Below are 21,283 nucleotides of genomic sequence, written 5' to 3'. Positions count from 1 at the left end.
TCTTGTTGTTTAAGGAGGAAGAGTTTTCTTAATTGCATATGGAATCTCATTTAGTGTATGTAGATGCAAGAGGATAATGACACCACATGATAATTAAAGAGAAAGACGACTAGTGACCATTTTAGTACAAGGTTGATGGGTGATATATAACAAGATTGTCAAGATCAAAACATGTCACAAATCACCTACTAACCCAGGTCACTATATATGTAACATTGAGTTGATGGTAATATATAATGAGGGAGCCCAGGTTTATCAAATTGATAAACTTCAAACGTTTATCAAATGGCAAAGTAGTAAACAAGTTGCCTCGTTTTTCGCAAAAGTTGTTTTTATATTATTTCTTCTCTCACTGGCTAGCTGGCACAAAATGGAGCACCGTTAATATCTTCTCACTCTAAACAGAATAGAGAGAGAAAAAAAGACCCAGCTTCCCCTTCAACAATGGAGGAAGGTCGGAAGACGGTGGTGAATTCAATTGCCCACAAAGATCAGTGAGAATGGACAACCAATTTCTACCACCATATTTACGGCGGCTTCGTCGTGAATTTTAAAAAAAAACCTAAGATAAAAGGGAGAAATAAAGGGAATGGTGAACCCTTAAGGGTAGAATTTTTTGTCCTCTTTCATCTTCCATTGAAGCTGCTCATGAGGTTTTGAATTTTCTGTTAGTTTTGGAGAAGAAGATGAAGATGCAGAACAAGGAGGGTTTGAAGTTTTTATTTTTAGGAAAGGAGATGAAATGCATATGCTAGTGAAGAAAATGAGTTATGCTCAGTAATTGTAAAATATGACTAACGACAAAGCTAACGCCGTTAGCTGAATCTGTTTAACCAAAAGTATAAAATGGCAAAATTGTCCCTACTATTCATGAGTAAAAAGACCAATAAACATTACATGTTTCTCCTATTGATAGATCGACTTGAATTTGCTCATATATAATATATATAATGTTCATGTGTTTAAAAAGTGTTTTCTACAAACATTTCTTTCTCATAGATAATTATTTTCTCAATATAGGCCAAGCTCACTTAACATGGATGCATGAAACACCATTGATTTAGTTCACTTTAATTTAATACACATAGTAAATAGATCTAAATGCACACAATTCATGCTTCAAAATCTGTAAAAGATCAGATTAGATAGATTATATATATGACAATGATGCATTTATTTCCTGGTATGAAGCAATAGATTAAAAAAAAAAAAAAAACCTTTGTATTGTCTACATGTCACATGGCGTTCTTCATCTCTCATTTATTGTTTCTCTTTAGATTCTGTATAAGATTCAAGTATGCAACTTCATGGCTTAACATTAGATTTCTTACCACTAAGCTACTTGTATGCCATCACATTTATTTTTATGTTTTCTATAGCAACAAATGATCACAATGTAGTGAATTGGAATGATAATTTTACAAAAATATTAATTAAGAGAAAATTGGTCATGTAAATTAACATCACTACATGTAGTTGTTAATTCTATGTAATGATCTGAGGTATCACTTAGGTCCAAATACTAAGATACTAGTTAATTATAAGAGTACAAGTTTAATTGAAGTTATCCTAAAATGGCCACTAAATGTCTTCCTTCTATCATATGAGGTTTCTAAAGTCAACATCAATCCTTGTTAAAACTTTTTTTTTTTTTTTTAAAAAAAGAAAGATGGTAAATCAATACTATATTATTGTTGTTGTTGTTGTTATTATTATTTATTTATTTAATATATTTTTTACTTCCTCCGTTTTTAAAATGCATCACTTTTGATATTATGGTCTCCTAAGCAATGTTGGAGTAGAAAGAGATAAAGAAAATAAATAAAAAGAGCCTATATGATATGAGAGAGATTTATTTGTTAAATACTGGGATGCATATAATCTTATCTAAAATCATCTTTAAAAAAAACTAGTATATGAAGGGCTTGTTCTTTTCAGCTTATTTTCAGTTTAGTTCAACTCCAATAAGTTCAATTCATTTCAGTTCTTAATTTCTGTTTCTTATAATATATTCAATTCAGTTCATTTCAGTTCCAATAAGTTCGGTTCAGTTCAGCCAATCAAAACAGGCCCAAAGTTTACAAATGAAGTCTAAATTAAATTTAACAAATGCATACAAGTAAATCAAACAAAGGGTTCCTTTAGTTTATTATAGCCATATGATCATTAAATTGATCTTGATTGCACTATCGTAGAAGGTGGTAGATCTATCACACACTTGGAGTATACAACATTTTTAGAGAGACCGTCTAACTAGGGGTGTCAATGAATTGAAGCCGATCAATAAACTACTCGGATTTTGAGCTTGGTCGAAACTCATTCATATTTGTTTATTTAATACATGAGTCGAGCTTGAACAAATTTTTAAACTCATTTAATATATGAGCTTGGACACGAATATAGGTATACTCGTTCAAATAAGTTCATGAACAACTCATTTATTAATGTTAGTGAAATACTCGTTTATTTATATTCATGAGCTACGCGTTTTATGTGATAAAATATGATATCTCAAAGGCGCATATATAGTGCTTTTACGTGAAAGCTTTGATATAAATTGATTATTTTATAAATTATTAACTTATCCACAACCTAATATTAATTCATGTTAAATTTTATAATTAAGATTTAATTACCATGCGAGTTTTAAGATTTTTAAATGTCAAAAGTACAAAACTCATTTATTATAGAAGCTCGTTTAGAAATTAGTTCGTTCATTAAAAACACTCTTTAACAAACGATCCATCCACACACAATTTGCGAACACTATAATGCTCTAAATGAATCGAGCTTTGAATAGATTTTTTAGCTCATTTGAAAGTGTGGAATCATATTCAGATATGGCTAAGCTAAATGAGATTGAATCAAAACACGGTAAAACTCGGGTCGGCTCAGCTCAACTTGGCTCCGCTGATTTACAACTCTCACGATTCTTTAGAGTACTTCGTAGGAAGTACTAGTTGCCTAGTTGGTATATTCTTTCCTTATCTTCCTTCCTTTTGCACTTCAAATCCAGAGTCATCACCAGTTGATTCATCACTCATCAGCCATCCACTCTTCTTCCATATCAATTTCTCCTCCACTTTCCACCATTAATGGCGTCAACCCCATTAACTTCTGCTTTTTCCTGCAATTTCTCATCCAATCTAAACTCAACTTCTTCCATAATCCGACCAAAACTATGCACCCCCTTTTCTATTAACCGCCATTTTCACACCCTTTATCCATATCCTCCTCAGAGCTTCTTACTTCCCAAATTCACTGTTAATGGAAGATCAAAGCTGGGTTCTTCATCACGTTTGCTATCAGTTTCTTGCTCTTACAATTCCCAAAACGGCAATCCTCAACCAAAGGTATCAATACCCTAATTAAATATTGATTATTAGTTTATCCCTCATTGATTATTGTTTCAATTGTTTAATTTTTGGATTATGTATGATAAAATTTTGAGGAATTTGGTGGGGTTGTTTCTGTTTCTGGGTTTGGGAGTTGTTTGTTTAATTGGTGGGATATATTGATTGATTATTTAAGTGTTCTTGAATGTGCATGTAAGTATATAACCTCGGACGATGTCGAATTTGATTGGTTGTGGGATTGAAATCTTATTTGAGGTGTGTATGTGGTTAGATAGTTTGGCATTGTAGTAAAATTTTAGTAATTGTTGTTGTTATGCAGGGAGGTGGATTGGACTGGCCAATTTTGAAGCGTTGGGATGTGCCTTGGCCATGGCAAACGGTTTCGCTTACGTCGCTTGCTTGTGGAATAAGGTTGTTTTTCCCCATTTCTTCACGCCCTTTAAAATTTTGATCTATGAAATATTCTGTGATGTGGGTGCTGTTTTATTTTTTGGGAGTGGGGTGTGGTGGAGGAGAAATGCACTTTTAGTAGGAATAGGAGGATGTCATGAGAAAGAGATAATTAGATGACAAAGGTATTAGTGGTTTTGGAAAGGAAGTTATTTAGTAGATCATTGAATCAAGGCACTAGGCTACTTTGACTCAACCGCATACGTTGATAGGTGAATGGTGATGATGTATCTATTTGGACCGGTGTTTGTTTCCATGTGTCCATGTGTTTAGATCAATATATTATGGAGTTACATGGTAGTCTCTTTTGGCTGAATGTTTTTTTTTTTTTTTTTTTGGGTGTGTGTGTGTGTGTGTTTTGTTGAGGAGGTGTAATGGAGTGTTGGAATCTATGCCATTTCATTGCCATTCTTAATGCAAATTGCTTGGAGGGGGCACATTGAGTAAAGGAACAACTACTGCGGAAATTAGAAACTGTGATTATGTGAAATACACTTAGAAAGGTTCTTTATTACAAAATGTGGCCAAAATCTTGATACTCTTGTGGACAGAATGACAGATAATGTTGACAAGAAGAAGAAGAGAACAGAAAGACTGATAGTCATTAGTTATTCCGGTGTAAGGACAACGATAGTATTTAATTTTGGAGCAAAAATGGAATTTTCTGTATTGTTATTGACCTTTTTAAATAGAAAGAATAGAGTTGAAATACAATTGATAAAGCCTAGGCTGGTTTGTGATTGAAATGATGTTTCTATCAGAAATCTGTTTAAAGTAGATCTCCGAATGTCAATTTCATATATCCACATCATTTATGTAAAATGTAAAATCCCATTGTTTGAGAATTTGGGGTCAATTTTATTTTAGTAAGAGTGGCAGTTAATCACGCTGCATATATGCATGGCTATTTTGTGGACTGACCAAGGTGGAATCGATATATTTTCTATAACAAGGCTGTCACATGTGATATTTTGTGGCGTAAAGTCAGATTGTTTAGCTTCTTTGTGGGCTAAGGCCTGTTGGGGCTCTCCCAATATATTTTGCTGGGAAAACCAAAGATATTGGGCTATTGTAGTTGGGGATTTTTCAGTTACTTGAGGACATATTATCCTCTTTTTGTACTTTATTCTGTGTAGTTCTCCTAAAAATTTTTACTTATCAAATAATAATTTTTTTTAAAAAAGCACTTGTGCATCCAGTGGAATTTCACCATTCATTTACTACAATATCTTACGTGAATGTGTAACTGATGTGATTTTAGGCAGTTTTGTGGTAACAGGTTTGATAGAGGCTCAAGCATTGCCATATCTTGGATTTAACTTTGGGGATTTGACGTTAGATGAAAAGGCAGAACTACTGTTTCTGGATCAAGGGTAAGAATTTGAAAATATATCATTGAATATATATTACTGTTAGTAACTTTGTATCATGTATTCTGCTACCGATATTATGTTGACCTTGTCTGTTTAACATAAAACCATGATTAGCTGTATAGCATTATTCTATTGAGCATTTAGCATATTGCTACAATTCTAGAAATCTAGCAGGAAAATATGAACCAATAAACTTCAACTGAAGGTCTTCAGTTGCTGCTATAGTGCATTACTTACTGAAAAGTCACATCATTACATTACAATTTCAAGTTATGGCCTAATAACGCAATTAAGGATATTTAATAATAAAACATTTGAATTAGAGTTTAAAGTAAGCTAAGTAATATCTTAAAATAGATCAAGTTGCCAATGAATAGATCAAATAAATTCTGGGATCCAATCTGAATGTTTGGAAATTAATATCTGAATCCGCATTCGATATCTGCCTTTTTGGTTCGGATATCCAATCCGAAATGAAAACTCGGATCGGATATCCAAAATATCGGATTGGATGCGGATCGGATTTAATAGTTTTGCACAGGTACTATTGTACTAATATGTAGGTCTTGGAAAGTGTAGATAGCAAATAAATGCATGGCTTTGTTTATGAATTTGATGTCATACCTACACCATTTCAAATTCAAGTTGTTAGATCCTTGTGAGGTCGAGACTTGAGACATTAAAGTTAGGTGAGAAAAGAAGTTGAAAACCCTGTGGTTGAAAAAAGCATTTGGTGAACTTCCGTTGATTCTAGTTTTGGTTTCTCTTTGTGATCTCAGAATTCAATTGCACCAATGTTTTAACATATAGGACATTTCTTATTGTGCAGCATAACTACAGCAGCTGTTTTAGGAGTCCTTTTCAGTCTTACCAAGTCCTTTCAGCCACTTCCTGATGACCTCTATCGATATGGTATTCTTTTTAATTTCTTTCTTTGGCATCTACAAATTCTAGTCGGCTCTAGTGAATCTAACCACTAAGATTATTCCTTGGATCTACAAAAACTTCTTTATTGATTTTTGTTTTTTTTTTTTATGAAAGCTTTATTGATTAAAATATTTAAATAAGAATTTCTTTTTCTGGATTCTGTTTTCTTCGAATATATGTTCTAGATTAAGACTCTGTTTCACTGATTTTTGAAATGATGCTTTAATTTGGAATGAGATCATAATATTCTGGTATCTGTCAGACTCAGAGTTTTGTGTGAATGAATGCTGTCAGATTTGAGAGAACCGTTCAATCTACAAAAAGGATGGCTGTTATGGGCTGGGATTGGGTTTGCTGGGGCTCTTGGAGCCATTGCATTGACAGGAGTAGCTCTGTCCTTCTTTAGTGGTGAGAACCCACAAAGAGAGGTTAGAATTATATGCTATGTTGTATATTGCTGTAATTTCTAAATTTTTTGTCTCACCTGAAGTGCGAAGTGAAGTGCTACTTTATTTGTTCTCCATTCATCAAACTATATTTGTTTCATTGAACTTCTCATGGTCTTTAAGATGCTAATTTAATCATTATTTCAAAGATTCGTAAGGCTGATCAAAATGTTAACTTAGACACATTGGGATAGAAGTAGTATTTGTATTTGCAAACTAACTGAAATGCTTATGTATATAATTTTTTTTTACCTTTGTTCTTATTATTTAATCTTTCTTGTATGTTATACTTAGCATTTTTTTTTTTGTTGCATTCATGATTGCTTAATTATAGACTTTTGTATGACCTTATATAATGATTAGGTAAGCAAGGGGCGCATGCTTTCATGTTGCACAATAGTTCCTTCTGTTATAACCCTACCGGAAGCTGGATGCTTTTCTTTATTATTTTGAGACTTCATTATATTTTTCGTGATTTTTATAGTTGTTATAACTCTGATCGTTTTAGGAATGCTTACCAATTTACGTTCTTTTTTCAGACTGATGCTCTGGTTCGCTTGTTGCCATTGATTGGATCGTCAGAAGTTAGGTAACTTTCAGAAAATGCACCTTAATCATATTTCTCTTGTACTATGTGATGATGATTCAGGAGTGCTGTACTTCTGGATGGTCTAATTGGCACAAAATCTGTGTTTTAGATCCTTGACTTTTGAACATCTGATTTATTGCCTTTTCATTAATTTATTATTTTTTCCCCAATTGTTTTCAGCACAGTCTGCTTGTTGGGAGTCACTGGCTTTCTTGCTCCACTGCTTGAAGAAACTGTATTTAGAGGATTTTTTATGGTAGCCATGACAAAATGGTATGCTGGACTAATTTCTCTAGACTTCCAGCTTCTTTAGTACTCAATAATTCTATTCTTTTTTTGGATATGTGTGGCTGGAATAATTTGTTTTAGCACTTATGCTGCATATTTGATATTTACGCTTAAATTGATAAAGTGAGTATGTAATGGCTCCTTGCCCCGTTACAAGAATAAAACAAACGAGGATGGTTTTTGCTTTTATTTCTATCTTGTTTATATAGGAAGCTGTCAAATAATCTTCTTTTTTATAATTTTTAACTGGCTACAGGATCCCAACCCCGGTAGCTGTGGTAATTAGTGCTGCTGTATTTGCACTTGCTCATTTGACTCCTGGTGAATTTCCCCAATTGTTTGTGCTTGGTATGTCCCATCTTATCTCAATTTTTTTCTATGGTTACTCGTGTCATTGAACAAACTATAGTCATATGTTGTGAGATCCATGGTTTTTGAATGTGGTTTATGCTCTAAAGTAATTGATTCAGATGATGCCATATGTTGGAAAGCTGAGAGAGAATGAGAGAAAGCTTAATATATTGATGTGACTCTATGAGTGTCTATAGTACATGAGTACGCAATAAAATACGACTACTTACATTTGACTAGGTACAATAGCTAAGAGTTGGGGATATAATTTGACTATCAACCTAAATGAGTAAATTAAGGGATTACACAAACTATAAACAGTAACTAATAATGGTAAGGGATTACACAAACTATAAACAGTAACTAATAATGGAAAGTCATCATAATCCTTTACAATTTGTACCTGTACCTAGTATTGTGGAGAAAAGGTTCCTGTGTATTAAATGAAAGATTGCAGTCCTTCAGTTTTTCTGAATTTTGTAGCAATAATTTTTCAGTTCCTGCGTTGCTTTAAATTGGTGTGCCACGGATGTTCTCAGTTCATATATATTCACATATATAGTGTTCTAGGTAATCAAATAGGATGTCCTTTATGTTTATTGATGTTGCTTTTTGATAAAAAGAAAAATAAATGCTGAATAGCCAAATCTTGGGGTAGATTAGAGACTATGGGGGAAAAATCAGTCACGACTAATTGCATAAACAAGTTTTTGTAATGGCCTCCTTTTTGCTCTATTCATCTAGAACTTCAATTATATCGAGATGCTGAATTTTACTCAAGTGAGAAATATATATCTCAAGTTTGCATATTTTTGCAGGTACTGCTTTGGGATTATCATATGCTCAAACTCGCAATTTGCTGACTCCCATCACCATTCATTCGCTCTGGAATTCTGGTGTTATCTTGCTCCTTACATTTCTTCAGGTACATTTTGCATGCCTTTTCTTGCTTTATGGTTGGTTGATGGGTTCGACTGAAAAAAAAGGGCTCATGTTTATAATAAATTACCCATTGTGGTGCTATTGATTTTAGTATATCCTCAGAGACTGTCATAGGTAGTTTATCTCTAGTAAAAAAAGTTGTGCTTTGTCATTTTTTATCACTTCACAGAATCACTAAATTTATGTCCTGTACAGTAGAGCGTGGATCTGTAGTCATTCATAGGGAAAATGTAGTATTCTTTGAAGTAGTATCTGTGAAGAATCTTCTGCATTTTCTGTTGAATGGAACAACATTTGTTAAACTCGCAAGTCATTGGTCAAATATGTAAATCACTGGGGCAATGATATTATGGGAACACCTCTTTGTCTTGGATCTTTAATATTTTCCATTCCCATGTCATAATATTTTTTTTTTTTATATTTAATTCTTTGCAGCTCCAAGGCTATGATATCAAAGAACTTTTGCAGTCTCAGTAAGGAAATACAGTAGGGAAACAGGTGTGCAACACCGCTACTTTCACGCCAATCCTACCTCAATCTTGGTTACCTGAATTTCTTAGGTCTTACATTTCTTTGGTCATTTGACTTTCGTACTTAGGTGAAGTGCATGTCTTGTACTTGTGCTTAGTTCTTGCTATGTTGCGAATCTAATTGGCAGCCTACTATTTTTTCAAGCCAAGACCTGTAAATGGACAAGTATATACTGCTAATAAGTCAGGTGTACATGAAAATTTCATGTTGGCGGCCTAATAAGTCAGATATTGCCCTAATTGTACAATATTATTGTTTTATGAGACGGTGTTTATGAACTTTGGTCAGAGTTGATATTTGACCTATTTGTTTCATTCATAACTAACCACTGTTCTTTGTCAAAAAAAAAAAAAAAAAAAAAAAAAAAAAAAAAAAAAAAAAAAAAAAAAAGACTAACCACTGTTTACTTGCTTAAGCATATGCTGCCATGCTGGCCCTTCAGATCGAAATTTCCAACATGCGGATCGATTGAAGTAGTGGTTTATATTTCATGTTTGCTCCAACCTTTGGTGTTTATCAAGTTGATTAAATACTTTGCATGTATACACAATTCATTCTTGTCATTTGCCAAATTTTATTTAAAACTACAATTTATTTACTTGGGTATTTGATAATTTTTACGTACGGGCCGAGCACAAGTGCAAATAGGAGGGGAGTATGTTAAAAGTTGAAATTACCCCATAATCAGCTTCTACTCTTAGAACATACCACTAATTCCTTTTCAATGGATATAGACAATGAGTTTTTGGTTGACACTAGAGCTGTCAAAATTTGACCCGACCCGAAATACTGACTCAAACCCGATTATTGACGAACTCATTTGAACCCGAAAAAATGGTGAGCCAAACCCGACCTGAAATCAGCCCTAGACTCGACTTGACCCGAGTATGTGAGACCCGAAGCCGAACATGAAGTGACCTGGAGATGACCCGACCCAATGTAACTCGTAAATTATTGACCTGAACCAAACTTGACTTGAACCGAAATCGACCCAAACCCGTTTTAACCCGTCAAAACACGAATTTAACCCGACTTGTTACTAACCTGATGATAAGTCGTATATTGAGCGTGTTTTTAGAGTTCATTTAGGTAGTTTTCAAGCTTAGATTAATTGTAAATAGCTTATTTTAGCTTGTTTTGTTTTGGTTGTGATCATGTTGTGCTTTTATGGGTAGTTTCGTTGTTTTTGATGTATTTCAGGATGAACGAGACTAATTTGGATGGTCGGTCACGAGAGTTTGTTAAGATGGAAGAGTGATGATACCCGTGTCCGCCCTGGAGGGAAACATTGCCCTGGCAGCCAGGGCGAAGGAAGGAAGAGAAATGCGGAGAATATGAAGAACTCAACTTCCGTCCGCCCGGACCGGGCAGCCTTGCCCGGGCAGCCCGGGCAGACGAGGTATTACATGAGGAAGCTAGATGAAGAAGCGCAAGCCGACTTTGTTTCTCGCGCCCGACCGGACAGCCTTGCCCGGTCTGACCGGGCGGAGTTTCGCGAAGCATATTTTCACTATTTTCGGGTTTTCTTAATTAAGGGATATAAATACCCTTTGTAAACCCCGACTTAACATACTTAGTTATTATTTTCTAGCTTTTAAACCTTCATTAGAACCCTAATATTATCTCTAGATCTAAATTACATCTCACTTTCAAGTTTTAATCTTTATTCATCAACAATTGGTACTTTTCTTCATTCAAGCAATTGGTATTCATCTTTATTTCTTCTTTTACTTTAAATTACTTATTAATCATGTTTTCTTCATTGATTATTGTTTTTGCTTTCATTAATATGTGTGAGTAGTTTCTTTATTCCAAGATCTAGCGGAACCCGAATATGATTAATGCATGATTTAATTCTTTAAATTCTCTGATAATAATTGTAATTGATATGCTTAATTGATTGTGCTTATGCCAATACTAGATTAGGGATAATTGGTATTGTTATTAATCCTTTGTTTTAATCGCAACGGGAGTTGGGTTTTGACGGATTTGAATAAATCAATTAAGGGTTTAAAGTTCATCACGGGAGTAGTTGAATGGATGATTAGGAAGTTAGAGTAATGTGCTTAAGGTCTTTAATTTACATGATTCCACAGAAGTAGGCTTGATTGTGATTAGAGAAGCCATTGATAACTCGGGAGAGACCATTGGTATTATTCATGGATTACTTTTCCTCTTTAATCAATTAAATTATGTGTTAGGGGTAGAACGACTATTGCATTAATTGTATTCGTGGTGATGCTTGATCTTGGATGTTTTTAGCATTGATTTGTCATATTGTTTCGATTTAATCGTTTTAATTAGTTATTTAGTTATTGATTCTCATTCATTTGATTTAGTTACTTGCTTAGTAATTGCTTGAGTCTATTTAATTAGTTGAACCATAGTCTCTTGGGATCCGACCCTTGCTTGCCCGTCTACATAGTAGTGGTATAGTTAGGTTTTTTTTGTTAGGTACGCGACACGCCTATCACCTGACCTGAGTTCAACCCGAACCGTTCCTAACCCAACCCGAATTTAACCCAACATGTTACAAACCCGATTCGAAATCAACCCGACTTGTTATTGACCTGACCCAAATTCAACCCAACTTGTTATTGACTCAACCCGAATTTTACCAGACTTATTACTAACCCGACCCAAAAATTCAACCCGATCTATTACTAACCCGACTCGAAATCAACACGACTTGTTATTGACCCGACCTAAATTCAACCCAAATTGTTCCTGACCCGATTTCAAATCACCTTAAATGCAATTTAGACTACCTTATTATTGTTGATCAAAGCATTTTGTCTAGGGAGACCAAGTCGGTCCAGGCCAACAAAAGAAAGGAGCATCATCCTCAAATTTAAGAGTTAAATATAATATATATTTGTTGTATGGTCAAAGGAGATAATTATCTTTCTAAATTATAAACTATAGTTCCCTAGTATATTGCCATTTATATTATAGTCAAAGGAAATAATTAGCTTGATAAAATTGATAATTATCTATTTATAGTTAGTTGAACCCGAATATAACCTGACTTGGAAATAACACGACCTGATTGTAACCTGCAAATTATTGACTTGAACATAACCCGACTTGAATTCGAGAATGACCCGACTGGGAAATGACCCAACCTGATTACAACCCGCAAATTATTGACTTGAACCGAACCCGACTTAAACCCGAGAATGACCCGACTTGAAAATGACCCGACCTGATTATAACCCGCAAATTATTGACTTGAATCAAACCCGACTCAAACTCGAGAATGACCGACTTGATTATAACCCGCAAATTATTGACTTGAATCGAATCCGTCTCGTACCCGAGAATTACCCTAACCCTTTTTAACCCGTGAAAACCCGAATTAAACCCGACCTATTGTTCACTCGACTCGAATATAACCCCACCTGTTATTAACCCGACCCAAACTCGATAAGAAGTATGACCCGACGTGACCCGACTCAAGCATGAACTAACGCAAACCTGAACCCGCATAGGTTATGGAATTAATCCGAATTGACCCGACCCACTTTTACCGACCCAAACCCGACCCGTTTACCCGAATTGACAGCTTTACCCGAAACCTCCAAAATTTCTAAAAAAACGTGGATATTAGCCTTTAATTTTGTAATTTTTTGACTTTTTTTTTCACCCGGAAATTTTTTTTCTTAAATGTTTACCATGGTCCCTAATACCCTCCAGAATTCCAATTGGCTTGGTGAAACCATCCAATTTGCCTTTAAACGACCAATTTACCGGTTTACAACTTGCACCGATTTCATTAACTCACGCCTACCACAAACATTTATGACAACATATAATGATCATATATGGTTTCAAACGGCATTATATGACCCCAAGATATATCCCCTAAAATCTTAATGCTTTTTGACACCGGGCCCCGAAACATTCAAAATTTCTTAAAAAGCGTGGATATTTTGAATTTTTTTAACATGGTCTCTAATATCCTCCGGGAGTCCAATTGGGTGGGTGGAACCATCAATTTTGCCTTTAAACGACCAATTTACCGGTTTACAACTTGCGCCGATTTTTATTAACTCAAGTCTACCACAAACATTTATGACAACATATAATGATCATATATGGTTCCAAACGACATTATATGACCCCGAGATGTATCCCCTATAATCTAAAGGCTTTTCGACACCGGGCCTCGAAACCTCCAAAATTTCTCAAAAAACGTGGATATTAGCCTACAATTTTTGAATTTTTTGAAATTTTTCGCACAAAAATAAAAATTGCCGAATTGTTTATCATGGTCCCTAATATCCTCCGGGAGTCCAATTAGGTGGGTAGAACCATACGATTTGCCTTTAAACGGCCAATTTACCGGTTTACAACTTACACCGATTTTATTAACTCAAACCTACCACAAACATTTATGAAACATATATTGATCATATATGTTTCCAAACGACATTATATGACCCCAAAATTTATTCCCTAAAATTTCAAGACTTTTCAACACCGGGCTCCGAAACCTCAAAATTTTCTCAAAAAACGTGGATATTAGACTTCAATTTTGAAATTTTTTAACTTTTTTCGCCTGAAAATAAAAATTGCCAAATTTTTTACCATGGTCCCTAATAACCTCCGGGAGTCTAATTAGGTGGGTGGAACCATCCAATTTGCCTTTAAACGTCCAATTTACCGGTTTACAACTTGCACCGATTTCATTAACACAAGCCTACCACGAAAATTTATGACAACAAATAATGATAATATATGGTTCCAAACAGCATTATATGACCCTGATATGTATTCCCTAAAATAATAAGGCTTTTCAGCAAAGGGCCCCAAAACCTCCAAAATTTCTCAAAAAACGTGGATATTAGACTTCAATTTTGAATTTTTTTGACTTATTTTCGCCTAGAAATAAAAATTTCCGATATGTGTACCATGGTCCCAAATACCCTCTGGGCGTCCAACTGGGTGGGTGTAACTATCCAATTTGCCTTTAACAACAAATTTATCGGTTTAAAACTTACACCGATTTCATTAACTCAAGCCTACCACGAACGTTTTTATAACAACAAATAATGATCATATATGGTTCAAAACGACATTATATGACCCCGAGATCTATCCCCCAGAATTTCAAAACTTTTCGACACCGGGCCTCGAAACCTCCAAAATTTCTCAAAAAGCGTGGATATAGCTTTCAATTTGGGAATTTTTTGACTTTTTTTTTCTTCCGAAATTAAAAATTGCCGAAATGTTTACCATGGTCCCTAATACCCTCCAGGTTTCCAATTGGATTGGTGGAACTGTCCAATTGGTCTTTCAACGGTCAATTTACCGGTTTACAACTTGCACGGATTTCATTAACTCAAGCCTACTACGAACATTTACGACAACATATGATGATCATATATGGTTCCAAACGACATTATATATGACCCCAAGATGTATCCCCTAAAATATCAAGACTGTTCTACACTGGGCACCAAAACCACCCAAATTTTTCAAAAAACGAGGATATTAGCCTTCAATTTTGAAATTTTTTGACTTTTTTCACCCGGAAACAAATATTGCCAAAATGTATAGCATGGTCCCTAATATCATCCGGCACTCTAATTATATGGGTGGAACCATTCAATTTTCCTTTAAACGACTAACTTACTAGTTTACAAATTGCACAGATTTCATTAACTCAAACCTAACACGAACATCTATGACAACATATAATGATCATATATGGTTCCAAACGGCATTATATGACCCCCACATGAATTCCCTAAAATCTCAAGACTTTGCGACACCGAGCCCCAAAACCTCCAAAATTTCTCAAAAAGCGTGGACATTAGCCTTCAATTTTGGAAATTTTGACTTTTTTTCGCCAGAAAATCAAAATTGCCGAAATGTTTACCATGTTCCTTAATACCCTCCGGTAGTCCAATTGGGTGGGTGGAACCATCCAATTTGCCTTTAAACGGTCAATTTACCGGTTTACAATTTGCACCGATTTCATTAACTCAAGCTTACCACGAACATTTATGACAACAAATAATGATCATATATGGTTCCAAACGGCATTATATGACCTCGAGATGTATTCCCTATAATCTCAAGTGTTTTCGATATCGGGCCTAGAAACCTCCAAAATTTCTCAAAAAGCGTGGATGTTTTAGCCTTTATTTTTGGAATTTTTAGACTTTTTTCACCCGGAAATAATAATTGTCGAAATGTTTACCACGGTCACTAATATCTTTCAGGAGTCCAATTGGGTGGGTGAAACCATCCAATATGCCTTTAAACGGCCTATTTACCAGTATATAACTTGCACCAATTTCATTAAATCAAGCTTACCACGAACATTTATGACAACATATAATGATCATATATGGTTCCAAACATCATTATATGACCCTGAGATCTATTCCCTAAAATCTCAAAACTTTTCAACACCGTGCCCCGAAACCTACAAAATTTCTTAAAAAGCGTGGATATAAGCCTTCAATTTTGGAATTTTTTGACCTTTTTTCACCCGGAAATAAAAATTGCCAAATTGTTTACCATGGTCCCTAATACCCTCCGGAAGTCGAATTGGGTGGGTTGAACTATCCAATTTGCCTTTAAACGACCAATTCACCGGTTTACAACTTACACCGATTTCATTAAATCAAGCCTACCACGAACCTTTATGAGAACATATAATGATCATAAATGGTTCCAAACAGAATTATATGACCCTGAGATGTCTCCCCTAGAATTTCAAGACTTTTCGACATCGGGCCCCGAATCCTCCAAAATTTCTCAAAAAGCGTGGATATTAACCTTCAATTTTGAAAATTTGAATTTTTTTTGCCCGCAAATAAAAATTGCAGAAATATTTACCATGATCCCTAATATCGTCCGGGATTCCCATTGGGTGGGTGGAACCATCCAATTTGCATTTAAACGACCAACTTACCGGTTTACAACTTGCACCGATTTCATTAACTCAAGCCTACCATGAACATTTATGACAACAAATAATGATCATATATGGTTCCAATCGACATTATATGACCCTGAGATGTACCCTTCAGAATTTCAAGAATTTTTGACACCGTGTCCTGAAACCTCAAAAATATCTCAAAAAGCGTGGATATTAGTCAACAATTTTGGAATTTTTTAAATTTTTTTCGCTCGAAAATAAAATTTGTTGAAATGTTTACCATGGTCCCTAATACCCTTCAGGAGTCCAATTGGGTTGGTGAAACCATCCAATTTGCCTTTAAACGGCCAATTTATAGGTTTACAACTTGCACGGATTTCATTAACTCAATTACTCAAGCATACTATGAACATTTATGACCACATATAATGATAATAAATGGTTCCAAATGGCATTATATGACCCCGAGATGTATCCCCTAGAATTTCAAGACTTTTCGACACTGGGCCTCGAATCCTCCAAAATTTCTCAAAAAGCGTGGATTTTAGACTTCAATTTTGAAAATTTTGACTTTTTTCGCTCGAAAATAAAAATTTACGAAATGTTTCCCATGATCCCTAATACCGTCTAGGATTCCCATTGGGTGGGTGGAACCATCCAATTTGGTTTTAAACGACCAATTTACCGGTTTACAACTTGCACCGATTTCATTAACTCGAGCCTACCACGAACATTTATGACAACAAATAATGATCATATATGGTTTCGAACGGAATTATATGTCCCCAAGATGTATCCCCTAGAATTTCAAGACTTTTCGACACTGGGCCTTGAAACCTCCAAAATTCTCAAAAAGTGTGGATATTAGTCTTCAATTTTGGAATTTGTTGACTTTTTTCGCCCGAAAATAAAAATTACCGAAATATTTACCATGGTCCCTAATATCTTCTGGGAGTCCAATTGGGTTGGTGGAACCATCCAATTTGCTTTTAAACGACCAATTTACCGGTTTACAACTTCCACGGATTTCATTAACTCAAGCATACTACGAACATTTATGACAACATACAATGATCATATATGGTTCCAAACGGCATTATATGACCCCGAGATGTATCCTCTATAATTTCTAGACTATTCTACATTGGGCCCTGAACCCTCCAAAATTTTTCAAAAAACATGGATATTAAGTCTTCAATTTTGGAATTTTTTGACTTTTTTTTCGCCCGGAAATAAAAATTTCCGAAATGTTTACCATGGTACCTAATACCCTCCGGGAGTCCAATTGGGTGGATGGAACCATCCAATTTGCCTTTAAACGACCAATTTACCGGTTTACAACTTGCACCGATTTCATTAATTCAAGCCTATTACGAACATTTATGACAACAATTAATGATCATATATGGTTCCAAACGGCATTATATGACCTCGAGATATATCCCATAGAATCTCAGGGATTTTCGACACCGTGCCCCGAAACTTCCAAAATTTTTTAAAAAGCGTGGATATTAGCCTTCAATTTTGGAATATTTTGACTTTGTTTTTTGTCCTGAAATAAAAATTTGCGAAATGTTTACCATGGTCCTTAATACCCTATGGGAGTCCAATTGGGTGTGTGGAACCATCCAATTTGCTGTTAAACGGCCAATTTACCGGTTTACAACTTGCACTGATTTATCGGTTTACAATGACCAATTTAATTAACTTGCACCAAATACGACTTAAAACAAAATTGACCCTAACCCGTCAAAACCCGAATTTAAGCCGACTTGTTACTAACTTGACCTGAATTCCACCCGACCCGTTCGTAACCTGACCCGAGTTTAACTCAACCTATTACAAACCCGACCCGAAATCAATCCGAATTGTTATTAACCTGACCCAAATTCAACCCGATTTGTTATTGACCCAACCCGAATTTTACCAAACCTATTACTTACCCGACCCAAAAATTCAACCCGATCTGTTACTAACCCGACTTGAAATTAACACGATTTGTTATTGACACGACCTAAATTCAACCTAATTTGTTCCTGATCCGATTTCAAATCACCTTAAATGCAATTTAGATCATCTTATTATTATTGTTGATCAAAGCATTTTGTGTAGGGAGACCAAGTCGGTCCAGGCCAGCAAAAGAAAGGAGCATTATCCTCAAATTTAAGAGTTAAATATGTATATTTTTGTTGTATGGTCAAAGGAGATAATTATCTTCCTAAATTATAGACTATAGTTCCCTAGTATATTGCCATATATATTATAGTCAAAGGAAATAATTAGCTTGATAAAAATGATAATTATCTATTTATCGTTAGTTGAACCCGAATTTGACCTGACTTGGAAATGACTCGACCTGATTGTAACCTGCTAATTATTGACTTGAACATAACCTGACTTGGATTCGAGAATGACCCGACTTGGAAATGACCCAACCTGATTATAACTTGCAAATTATTTACTTGAATCGAACCCGACTTAAACCCGAGAATGACCTGACTTGAAATTGACCCGACCTGATTATAATCTGCAAATTATTGACTTGAATCGAACCCGACTCAAACCCGAGAATGACCTGACCTAACCTAATTCTAACCCGCAAATTATTTACTAGAATCGAATTCGACTCGAACCCGAGAATTACCCTAACCAGTTTTAACCCGTGAAACCCGAATTAAACCTGACCTATTGTTCACCCAACCCGAATGTAACCCGACCTGTTATTAACCGGACCCAAACCCGATAATAAGTATGACCCGACGTGACCCGACTTAAGCATAACCCAACCCAAACCCGACCCGCATAGGTTATGGAATTAATCTGAATTGACCTGACCCACTCTTATCCGACCCAAAGCTGATCCGTTTACCCGAATTAACAACTCTAGTTGACACAATTGCGTACTTATTTCCGGCAGGAAGGTTTACATTGTTGAACCTTTAACAAAGATGGGCTCTAACAGGAAGTCGGAAGCCCATTCCATATTTTGTGGGCCCAATAAATGATTTGCTAATATAACGCAAATAAAAAGTAGAAAAAAAAGAAGTGGATTTCACTAATATTCAATGTTTTTTTATTGCGATGGAGGAGGTGAAGTTTTACAACCATACTTAATTACTTATGTGTTGTACTACGTATAATCGATACGTACCCTTTCATACCATCAAGTTAAGCTTAGTTTAGTTAAAAAAATTTCAATTTCACTAGGGACACGTAAAGGGCGGAGATTCCTCTTACTTTTAAAGTGTTTAACCCGCAAATTCTAGGCTATAAATGCCGTGGAGGAGGGTTGATCAAGATCCTTCTCTTTACCTTTTTTAAAAATTCTCCTTAATCTTATGATATTCTAAAAATATTAAGCAATAAAGTAGTTTATTATTAACACGTCTAGAAATCTAAAACACAAACAAAATATGTATATTCATTGAATGGTTTGGTGATTCATTGTTCAATGTTTGATTAATATTTGAATATTTAAAGTATTTTTTAATTTTGATGTCTTTAATAGTAAATCAAAGTTTATGGTTAAATGTATACATTGATAATATAATATTAATTGTTTTACTCACTTTATTTATTATGATATACTTCCTCTGTTCTTTTTTACTTGACCTGTTTCTTTTATCACGCTTGCCAATGCAAAACTTTAACGATCAATAACTTAAATTCTCCATAAGTAAAAATTTCAAAAGTTATATAATATGATAGTACTTATTGAGACAAATCCAAAAAGATCACATATGAATATATTTTTCCTTACATATTATTCACAAAAGACGGTCAAAGGAGGAGTGGTGAATAGTGTAAAAGTCAAAGCGGGTCAAGTAATAAAGAACGGAGGAAGTACTAGCTTATAGAGTATAAAACATATTCTTGGACCTCAACCATCAGCTAAAGCTTTTGGTTGAGATGGTCCACCAATATTTACACTCTTAGGCTCTTAACCATTTATCCCTTTATAACCACAATAATTAGAGTAATTCCAATTGTTGTAGCTAGGGGATGGTTGTAATTTTTAATAATCTTTAGGTACCGGCTTGATCATTAGAGCTAAAAAATGCAATTTGCTTGGGAAAAAACTTATCAGAATAGAATAAATAAAATGAAATTTAAAAAAAAAACTAATTAAGGAATTGAGATTCATTTAGATAGTTATATAATAGCTAGCCATTAGAACTTAAAGTAGGTAAAATGACAATTAGCTTAAAATTTATGTGGCACGAAAAACTAATTTGACAATTAGCTTGCCATTAGATATTTGGAGTTGCTCTTACTCACACTTGATTAGCTTTTATTTTATTATTCATTTTTTTCTTACACTACACCGCACCGACCATTTAACATTATCATTCTTAGGCGTTGTTCGTTTGGACTCCTCTGTATAACTTTTCAGATCGTTTCAGTTTATTTCAGCAAATCTCAATCTAAAATAGCAGGACCTTACTTTATTCTACTTTAGGGGGCGTTTGGTTGGGGGTAATAAACAAAGGGAATGAGAATGAGAGGGTTTCATTCCCTTTGTTATTGTTTGTTTGCCACATTTTCCCATTCCCTTTACCCCTTTTTATTTTTGGGTTCACCCATTTTCCCTCTACACTCATTCCCCACCCCCTCCCCCTTTGCATTCCCATTCCCCCCATCACCACCACCAACCTCACACCAACCACCAACCTCACACCAACCACCACCTTGCTTCCCTACCCCACCGTCCAGCCACCTCTGCCTCTCCCAGTCATCGCTGCTCGTCGTCGTCGCCGCCGCCCCTCCTCATCAGCCGCCGCCCAAGGACCGATCTCCCTCGACCACCTTGCTCCCTCCTCATCTGTCGCCGGAGATCGTCACTCCTCCCCCCTATCGTCGCCGGAGATCACCGGTCCTTCTCCACCCCCCTCCCTTGCCTTGACGCGAAAACCCTCCCTCTCCCCTCACGCGAAAACCCTCCCTCTCTCCTCAAAACCGTCGGCCGCCGTTACCCACACCCTCGAAACCCTAGCAGCTAGGGTTTCGAGGGTGGGGATAACGGCGGTCGACGGTTTTGAGGGGAGAGGGAGGATTATTTAGGGTTTTTGCGTGATGGGAGATTGGGGGGGGGGGGTGGTTTTCGAGCACGGGAGTGGCGGCGAAGAAGGGCGGCG

The 21,283-nt window shown here is 35.5% G+C and overlaps 1 protein-coding gene across 1 annotated transcript; it reads left to right on the top strand.

Moving 5' to 3' along the window:
• Window positions 1–2,949: 2,949 nt before the first annotated feature.
• On the top strand, window positions 2,950–9,554 carry LOC145639456 (uncharacterized). Its single transcript, XM_081690705.1, has 10 exons — window positions 2,950–3,353; window positions 3,676–3,767; window positions 5,072–5,179; window positions 6,009–6,091; window positions 6,401–6,534; window positions 7,092–7,141; window positions 7,322–7,414; window positions 7,686–7,777; window positions 8,599–8,705; window positions 9,158–9,554. Exons 1-10 carry the CDS (start codon window positions 3,096–3,098, stop codon window positions 9,197–9,199), a joined length of 1,059 nt encoding a protein of 352 aa, XP_081546831.1. The 5' UTR covers window positions 2,950–3,095; the 3' UTR covers window positions 9,200–9,554.
• Window positions 9,555–21,283: the final 11,729 nt, after the last annotated feature.

The sequence above is a fragment of the Chenopodium album genome, chromosome 1 (assembly GCF_948465745.1).
Source record: "Chenopodium album chromosome 1, dcCheAlbu1.1, whole genome shotgun sequence".
In the NCBI taxonomy this organism is placed as follows: Eukaryota; Viridiplantae; Streptophyta; class Magnoliopsida; order Caryophyllales; family Amaranthaceae; genus Chenopodium; species Chenopodium album.
This window is presented reverse-complemented; position numbering and strand designations above follow the sequence as displayed.

Excerpts from the sequence above, each read along its gene's own strand:
- LOC145639456 (XM_081690705.1), top strand. The coding sequence starts at position 3,096 with ATGGCGTCAACCCCATTAACTTCTGCTTTTTCCTGCAATTTCTCATCC. Across the intron at positions 7,415-7,685 it reads ATGGTAGCCATGACAAAATG|GATCCCAACCCCGGTAGCTG; the intron begins GTATGCTGGACT and ends AACTGGCTACAG. Across the intron at positions 8,706-9,157 it reads TGCTCCTTACATTTCTTCAG|CTCCAAGGCTATGATATCAA; the intron begins GTACATTTTGCA and ends AATTCTTTGCAG.